The sequence below is a fragment of the Gallinula chloropus genome (assembly GCF_964237585.1).
Source record: "Gallinula chloropus genome assembly, chromosome: 8".
NCBI classification, from domain to species: domain Eukaryota; kingdom Metazoa; phylum Chordata; class Aves; order Gruiformes; family Rallidae; genus Gallinula; species Gallinula chloropus.
In genome coordinates, this window is record NC_140093.1 from 28,325,509 (window position 1) to 28,333,582 (window position 8,074).

Here is an 8,074-nt window from a genome sequence, read left to right on the forward strand (position 1 = left end):
ATACCAGGAACATCTTTTAGCCCATGCACCCTTTTTGGGGGGATCTATTGTGGACAATTAGCAGTTTTGAAAATGGTCTCTGGTAGAGCCCGAAAATGACATCAGGCGATGTTAGGACTATTCCCTTGGCAAGGAACGCCCTGAGCCCCAAGGTTACTGGGGTTTCTCATCTGATCTCTCAGGTGTTTTCATGCCAGGAACATCTTTCATCCTTTGTACCATTTGTTTTGCTGAAATTTTTGGATGGTTGGCATATTCAAAGGCAGATGCTGGGAGGGCCCAAAAATGAAGTCAGGCAATATCAGGACTGATCCCTTGGCAAGGGGAGCCCTGAGTCCCAAGGTCAGTGGTCTTGTTTGTAGTCCACATGGGGAGGTGTCGTTCTTTTTGCTAGAAATGTTCTAAGCCTTAAGGTTACTCTTACTGCTAGTGGGTTACCTGGGGAGGTTTAAGGCCAGGAACCTCTTTAGGCCCTGACAACTTTTTTTGGGGAGCTATTACTAGGTATTTAGCAGTTTTGAAGGTGGATGCTGGTAGAGCTGCAATTAGATGCCAGTCAATTTTAGGACCATACCCGTGACTCAGAATGCCCTGAGACCAAAGGTAACCTGGTCTGCTAGTGGGCTACCCTGGGAGCTTTTAGGCCAATAACATCTTTCAGCCCTTACACAGCTTGTTTGGAACTATTGCTGGATGTTTATCACTTTCAAAGTTGTATGGGGGTATAACCTAAAAATGACATCAGGCACTGTTAGGACTGTTCCCTTGGAAAGGAAAGCCCTGATCCCCAAAGTTACTGGTGCTGCTACTGGGCTACTGGGGAGGTTTTAGGTCAGAAACATCTTTCATCCTTCCACCTTTTGTTTGGGAGATATTGCTGTATGTTTTGGAGTTTTGAAGTTGGAGACTGGTAGAGCACAAAAATGATGCCAAGCACTGTTAGGACCATTCCTGTGGCTAGGAATGCCCTGATCCCAAGGTTTCAAGGCCTGCATGTGGGCTACCTTGGGATGTTTCTGACTAGGATCATCTTTACTCTCTACCTATGGATGCTTCTGTCCAGCATCTTCTCTTTCACATTTCTTTAGGGAGTAATTATTAGACATTTATCAGTTTTGAAGTTGGATGCTGGTAGAGCCCAAAAATGATGTCAGGCACTCTTAGGACCATCCCCTTGCATTGAAATCCTTGAGGCCCAAGGTCATTTGGGCTGGTAGTGGGCTACTTGCTTAAATTTCCAGTCAGCCCTTGCATCTTTTGTTCGGGGGATATTGCTGGACGTTTAGAATGTTCTAAGGTGGATGCTGGTAAAGACAGAAAATGACATCAGGCACTTGTAGGACTGTTTCTTTGTCAAGGACAGTTCTGAGCCCCAAGGTTACTGGGTCTTCTTCTCCACTGCTCATGAGGTTTACAGCCAGGAACATTTTTTGCAGCTTTTCTTTGTGTGCCATTACTCTACGTTTAGCATGTATGAAGTTGGATGCTGGTAGAGTCCAAAAATGATGTCAGATACTTTTAGGACAGAGCCTTGGCAAAGAAAGACCTGAGCCCCAGTGTTACTGGGGCTGTTTGTGTTCTTCTTGGAGAGGTTTGAGCAGGAACATTTTGCTGCCCTCGCATCTTTTGTTTGGGTTATATTGCTGGACATTCAACAGTTTTGAAGTTGGACACTGTTAAATCTGGAAAATTGTCAGGCAGAAATATGTTCACTCTCATGGCTATGAAAGCCCTGACCCCCAAGTTAATGGGGCTTTCACTGGGATACCTGGATAGGTTTTAGGCTACAGATATTTCTCATTGCTCTCAGCTTTTGTTTGGGATGTAGTGCTGTACCTATAGCAAGTTAAAAGGTGATCGCCGGTAGAGCCAGAACCATGGTTAGGGTAATTTCATTGTATATGACAGCCCTGAGCCCCAAGGTTACTGGGCCTGCTAGTGGGCTGCCTTGGGAGGTTTCAGGCCAGGAAGACTACTAGCCACCCACAACTTTTGTTTGGTAGCTATTGCTGGACTTTCAGAAATTTCAAACCTAGGAGCTGGTAGAGCTGAAACCTGATGTCTTGCACTGTTCTGACCATTCCATTGTCAATGCATCTTCTGGGCTACCTGGGAGGGTTTCTGGCCAAGAAGATCTTAAGGCCCTTGTACCTTTTGATTGGCAGCTATAGCTAGACGTTTAGCATTTTAGAATTTGGACTCTGTTAGAGCGAGAAGATGACATCAGGCCCTGTTACAACTGTTCCCTTGGAAAGGAATCATAGAATCATAGAATGGCACGTGTTGGAAGGGACCCCAAGGATCATAGAGCTCCAACCCCCCTGCATCCTGATCCACAGGGTTACTGGGGTTCCTAGTGAGCTGTGTACTGAGCTTTCAGGGCAGAAACATCATTCAGCCCTCAAATATTTCTTTCAGGGGGATTTATTGCTGGAGGTTTAGCAGTTTTGAAGCTGGATGCTGGTAGAGTTGGCAAATTACATCAGGCACTCTTACTACCATTCTACCAAGCAAATCCCTGACGCCAAGGTTCCTAGGGCTGCAAGCTGGCTACCTGGGGAGGTTTCATTCCAAGGAACATTTTTCAGCTCTCTCACTTTTTGTTTGGGAGCTATTGCTGGATGTGTAGCAGTTTAGAATTTGGACACTGGTAGAGTCTGAAAATTACAACAGCCACTCCTAGGACTGTAGGACATGCTGGAACTTGGAGGCCATAAACCATGGGGAAACTAAACAAAGGTGGCAACATTGAGATAAACAAAGTTCCAGAGCCCCAGCTGGGACAGGCGCCAGAAGAAGCCTGTCCTCAAGCTAATAAGGTATGCCTGCTGTCTGGGGAGGCCTCAGGAGTTGATTCCTCAAGATAAGTTAGGGTTGCTAGTGTGACAGTAGACCGCTGACCAACCAGATGCAGCCCGTGAGCAGTGTATGTACAAAGGACCAATCTGTTTCAAGCACGCTGTCTTCTGAGCATATTGAAAGGAATGATTTTATACAATAGATCGACTTGTGCTTGCATCAAGCTGTGTCCCGTCTCTCCAACACGGCACCTTTCAGCCTGGCCTCCACCCTTGACCATCTGCAGGACAGCCCATCCCACACTGCCCCACGCCTGTGCTTGTTTCCCTGAAGGCTGCAGACAACCAACCCCTTTCCTATCTCATTGTCACCCCATGGTGTCCCTGCCTGTACTGCTGTCTCTTCCTTTTCACCAGCTGTTCCCATAAACACAAAGCCACCAGCTCATCTACTCTTCCACTTAGTGACTCCTTGCACCACAGCACTGCCCTCAGAATGACATTTCTTTATCCTCACTCTGACCTTCAAAGCTGCAGTTACAGAGGACTTCCTTTCTTATGTTCTTTCCCTGTAGCACAAAGAGGGCTTCCCTCAGTCTCTCCTTCCCCAGGATAAAGAAGACTGGGTCTCTCAGCCTCTCCACACAAGACCCCTAACTTTATCTTGGCAGAGTTTCTCTGTCCACATGAGTTTTCTTCACTCTTCTACCAGACCAGGGACCCCACATTGGGACTGACTGCTCCAGAGATGGCTTCACCAGTGCTAAGTCCACATAAAAAATAAGGGCTCTTGTCTGTGTGGCCACGCTCCTCCCAGTGCAGCTCAATGTGCTCATGGCCAGATTCCTGTTCAGCACCTCTGACTGCTATGGCATTCCCTGCAATGCCCAAATTCTTCTCTTTGTGGACAGTTCTCCACCCATCATGTCTGAGCTGCCTTGATGAGCGAGTGTTGTGCTGGGTTTCGTCCCAAGCACCATCCACTCACTCTCTCTAAGAGTGTATGTGGGGGGATAGGAGTCAGCATGAAGGAAGGGAAAAGGCAAAGAAAAACCCCCCAAACCTCATGGGTTGGGATAAGGTCAGTTTACAGGGACAGCAGACAGAGAGAAACAACAACAATAGGACTTTTTAGCAAAATATATGAAGCTGGTGGTGTACAATGCAGTGTCTCACTGAACTGCACAGCTCAGGCTGTAGAGCTCAGAGCCATCCCGAAACCAGATCATCCCAAAAACTGCGTTTGATTGACCTCAATGCTCCTCCCCGTCCAACCCCCCTTTATGCTGAGTGTGATGAAGCTGCACGGTAATAGCCTCTGTGGCCAGTTTGGGTCCCCTGTCCTGGTTGTGTCCCCGCCCAGCTCCCTCGGTACCCCCCACGTTCTCGTTAGCAGGGCAGCATGAACAACTGAAAAGTCCTTAACTGCTTGGAAACAACTCTAAACCTTCCCTGTGTTACCAGCACTGCTCTCATCCCAGCTCCCAAACACGGCATTTCACTGGCTTATAGAAAGAAAATCAACTCTCTCCTGGATGAAACCAGGCCACCTTTATAGACAACAAGTGCAAGACAATGGTGGGCTCATTCCTGTAGTCATACAGTATGCATAATCCCACTCGTCACTTATGGTCAGCTGGGCCTGTTCTGTCCCCTTCCAGGTACTTGTGCACTCCCAGGTGACTCATTTCTGGAGAAGAATGGGAGAAAAGCCCTTGATGCTCTGCAAGTCCTGCTCAGCAAGGAACAAGCACATTTAGCTAGACTTGTTTGCTTACAAATCCAACCCACAGAACTATGGGGGCTGCCAAGATGAAAATTAATTCCACCCCAGCCAAAATAAGGGCAGGAGGAGAAGATCTCCTCTGGTTGGAGGTTTGTTTGAAATGAGGCTTCTTTCTGTTTCTTTCTGTTTTCTTCTTGCAGTCCCTTGCAAGTTGGTTTCCTTCTCGGCTGGGGGACACCATTCAATCCACACCCCCTCCCCCTGCTGCACCGTGGGGTCCCACCAATGACAGACACTACGTCATGAACTTCTCCAGTGTGAGCCCTTTCCCACAGGGCTTCATGTCTTCCCCAGCTGCTCCACCGTGGGTCACTGCTATGGTGGGCAGTAGTAAATATCAATGTCTCTCAGTCCCAGTCCAACACGGGGTCACCAGCCTCACCCCAGAAAACCTCTTCCTGAGTGAATCTCTCCCTCGCTCATCTCTGTGTCTCTGTCTCTCTCCATGGGCTGCAAGTGCTGGGAGGAGATTGATGCAATGTGGGTCACAGCATCTCCTGTGTGTCTCCCCCTGCTCCAGCGTGGGGCCTCTCCACGGGCTGCAGGTGGGTTCTGGGCCTTTTCCATGGGCTCTGGGGGGACACCCATTCCAACATGGCTTTCTACAGGGACTGCAGGGGCATCTTTCTCTTTAGCACCTGGGGTGCCTCTCCCCCTTATCCCTGCCATTGGTGTCTGCACAGCTTGTTACACCTTCTCACTCCCTTCTCTGGGGGCAAAATGCAGCTGCATGTGGTTTTTTCTCCTAAATGTGATTCCCAGAGGTGCTGTGACCAGCGCTGATGGGCTCAGCCCTGGTCAGCAGCAACTCTGGCCTTGAATCAGCAGATGTTTACTCTTCAGGGCCAGCGGGGAGCTTCTGGCTGCTCCTTACAGACGCTGTTGTCTGCAGCCCCCGGTTCTCTAACAGCACTGAGCTACGCAGAACTGTGACAATAATTCAGCTGATGAGAATGTTCTTGTAATTTTTTTATAGATGACAGGATAAAGAAAAATTTGTGCACCTTTCAAGGGAGACATGATGGAAAGAGAGCACAGGTCATCCTTACAAAGTGTCTGAGTCACACAAGAACAGGAGATACTGCATTAGGAATGAGGTAAACATTGACCATGTTATTATAGTTTAGACAAAATAGAAGGAAAAAACATTGAACAATTAAAAACCCTACTAAATACAGACTGGTCCCAACATGAATAACATTGCCAGTGATATACAGAAATACATTAGCAGTTTGGTACTGCTTAGAAACAACCAGTCTTCAGTTTCCACACGGCATCCTTGAGCTCCTGGTTCCTCATGCTGTAGATGAGGGGGTTCACTGCTGGTGGAAAAGTGCAGTAAAGGAATGCTGCTACCAGGTCCAGAAATAGGGAGGAGATGGAGGGGGGCTTCAGGTGGGCAAACAAACCAGTGCTGAAAAACAGGGAGACCACGGCCAGGTGAGGGAGGCAGGTGGAAAAGGCTTTGTGCCGTCCCTGCTGCGAGGGGATCCTCAGCACAACCCTGAAGATCTGCACATAGGACAACACAATGAACACAAAACACCCAGAAGCTAAACAGACACCAACCACTATGACTCCAATTTCCCTGAGGTAGGCATTTGAGCAGGAGAGCTTGAGGATCTGGGGGATTTCACAGAAGAACTGGTCAACAGCATTGCCATGGCAGAGGGGCAGTGAAAATGTATTGGCTGTGTGCAGCACAGCATTGAGAAACCCACTGGCCCAGGCAGCTGCTGCCATGTGGACACAAGCTCTGCTTCCCAGGAGGGTCCCGTAGTGCAGGGGGTGGCAGATGGCAACGTAGCGGTCATAGGCCATGACAGTGAGAAGAGAGGCCTCTGTGACGATCAAAAATACAAAGAAAAAGAGTTGAGCCACACATCCTGTGTAGGAAATGGCCCTGGTGTCCCACAAGGAATTGGCCATGGATTTGGGAACAGTGGTGGAGATGTAGCCAATGTCAGTAAGAGAGAGGTTGAGGAGGAAGAAGTACATGGGGGTGTGGAGGTGGTGGTCACAGGCTATGGTGATGATGATGAGGCCATTGCCCAGGAGGGCAGCCAGGTAGATTCCCAGGAAGAGCCAGAAGTGCAGGAGCTGCATCTCCCGTGTGTCTGCAAAGGGCAGGAGGAGGAACTGGCTGATGGAGCTGCTGTTGGACATCTGCTGTGGTCAAGTGTGGAGACCTGTCCAAAGAGGAAAAGGCACAGTGAGTTGTTAGGGTACTATTCTTTAAAGAAAACCTCTTTCAATGTAAACTGGATGAGGGATTCAGGAGGACTTTTGTCAGGTCCCTTTTGGGAAGTGTGCTTTGTGCTGGTTGGAGCATGTCACTGCTGGGAGGATGGTCGGCTTGGAGGTCCCAAGGCTGGAAGGAGTGGGACAGAGAGAAATTCACTCAGGGGCTTCTTCTCACTGGGGGTCAGGCTGACAAGGACAAGACTAGGCATAAACCCTGTAGTTTGGATGTAGAATCTGTGCCAGGTATCAGAAACAGGGGGTTGTTTTGGGAAAGGGTCAGCACTGCAGGGGATGTCAGGGAGGTAAAAATCCCCACTCCCACGACATTTCAGGGAGAAGCTCCTTTTGTTTCTGCTGCCTGGAGCTGTCCCTGGAGCTGCTTCTCTTTGCCCATGTCACCTCCCGCTCTGTGCTCACAGACTGCTTCCAACCTGCCCTGCACTGAGCTCTGCTCTGCAGACCCCTCCTGGCACTGCCACAAGGTGCAGGGACCAGCGGAAGCTCAAATATCTTCATGAGAATCAGGTTTTCATTGCATATTCTTGAGGGGAGAAATCAGTTCTAATACACCACAGTCAGCACAGCCCACAGGAGAGGAAAAGTCAAAGCAAAGACTCTGCCTACAGGAAAATGATTCCTTGATGTTGTTCTTCAAATTCCCTTTGGAATTTCTTAAGGATCAGCTGGAGCTGGGAGCAAAGCAGACCCAGGCAGCACTGTCTTACTGCAGAAGGACCTTACGCTGCTCTTCCCTTGGTCACTCACTCAACCCACAGGTCCTTCTCTATCCCTGGGGAAACCCCCAAGCCAGGCTGAGTGCTGACCCTGGCAGCAGCAGATTCCCTGCCCCAGCACACAGCCCCCAGGGGCACAAGGACGCTGTTCACAAGGACAGCCCTGGGCACCCTTGTGCGCACACAATGCTTCACACCTCTGCAGCCATGCCCAGGAGAAGACAGCTGTCCTGCTCTGTCCCTCTGATGGGACAGAAGGGCATCCCTTCCAGGCAGCACTTTCTGGTCCTAGAGAGAACCTGTCCTCCTGATAGACCCCACACACTGCCCCATGTCCCAGCTTTAGGAGATCCCTCCAGGAACAGAACCTGCATTGTCCTGCACCCACAGACATACCAGGCAGAGTGCTGTGGAGATTTCTCCTCCAGTGAGCTCTCAGCATCCATCAGCTCTCTCAGCCTCACAGGTCTCCCCTCGGTGCCTACAGGCAGTGTCCCCAGCCCTGTGTGCTT

At 49.5% G+C, this 8,074-nt stretch overlaps 1 protein-coding gene across 1 annotated transcript; it reads right to left on the minus strand.

The window, feature by feature from the left end:
* Positions 1-5,826: 5,826 nt before the first annotated feature.
* Positions 5,827-6,750, minus strand: LOC311194101 (olfactory receptor 14A16-like; the record flags this gene model as incomplete). The annotated part of the gene is made up of 1 exon (XM_084267124.1): positions 5,827-6,750. The coding sequence occupies one exon, from the start codon at positions 6,748-6,750 to the stop codon at positions 5,827-5,829; it is 924 nt and encodes a 307-aa protein (XP_084123250.1).
* Between the last annotated feature and the right edge of the window lie 1,324 nt (positions 6,751-8,074).